At 42.2% G+C, this 590-nt stretch overlaps 1 protein-coding gene across 1 annotated transcript in view; it reads right to left on the bottom strand.

The window, feature by feature from the left end:
• Positions 1-371, bottom strand: part of LOC131159605 (protein TERMINAL FLOWER 1-like) — a 2,217-nt gene extending 1,846 nt beyond the window's left edge. Inside the window, exons 1-2 of the mRNA XM_058114641.1 lie at positions 174-371; positions 34-95 (exon numbers count right to left, since the gene is read on the bottom strand). Coding sequence (XP_057970624.1) covers positions 34-95; positions 174-371 — 260 coding nt within the window. The remainder of the gene's footprint in view (positions 1-33; positions 96-173) is intronic.
• Positions 372-590: the final 219 nt, after the last annotated feature.

Below are 590 nucleotides of genomic sequence, written 5' to 3'. Positions count from 1 at the left end.
TGTGTTTTGACAGTAGGTTATATAGGGGTATACCAGTGAAGATGCTCCCTTAAGTAGGGATCACTTGGACCGGGAACATCAGGGTCTGTCATCACCTGCACTCATTGAAGGGTTCAGTTTAAAAAGATGCAGTAGTGAAAAAACCATGAGGAACTTTAATTATATGTATATACCAGTGTAAAGAAAGATCTCATATCACCGCCAAGAACCTCAACTCTGGGCTTGTTGACAAGGGAGGAAGGATAGAGCTCGTGGCCGTTGAACACTTGCTTGCTGTGGTAGCTCACACACATTTCAACTGTTGGAGTATACACATTAATCACATCTCCTATCACCCTCCCAACTACCAGAGGCTCTAACGCTCTTGCCATTTTCTCTCTTTCGTTTCTTTTCTATAGCTAGAGAAAGATCAAAGAGAGGGAGGGAGGGAGGGAGAGAGAGAGAGAGAGAGAGAGTAGAAAGACTGGATTTTAAGACAACTGGTGGTGTGTTTCTCATTGGCAAAGGAAGTATATAGAAGCCCTAGCTAGCTATCATATTTATAGTTGAAGAAAGTGAAATTTTCCGCAGGTTTAACTCAATTTGCATGT

Source organism: Malania oleifera, chromosome 1 (genome assembly GCF_029873635.1).
Source record: "Malania oleifera isolate guangnan ecotype guangnan chromosome 1, ASM2987363v1, whole genome shotgun sequence".
In the NCBI taxonomy this organism is placed as follows: domain Eukaryota; kingdom Viridiplantae; phylum Streptophyta; class Magnoliopsida; order Santalales; family Ximeniaceae; genus Malania; species Malania oleifera.
The sequence above is the reverse complement of the archived record's forward strand: the minus strand, read 5'-3'. Positions and strand labels throughout refer to the sequence as shown.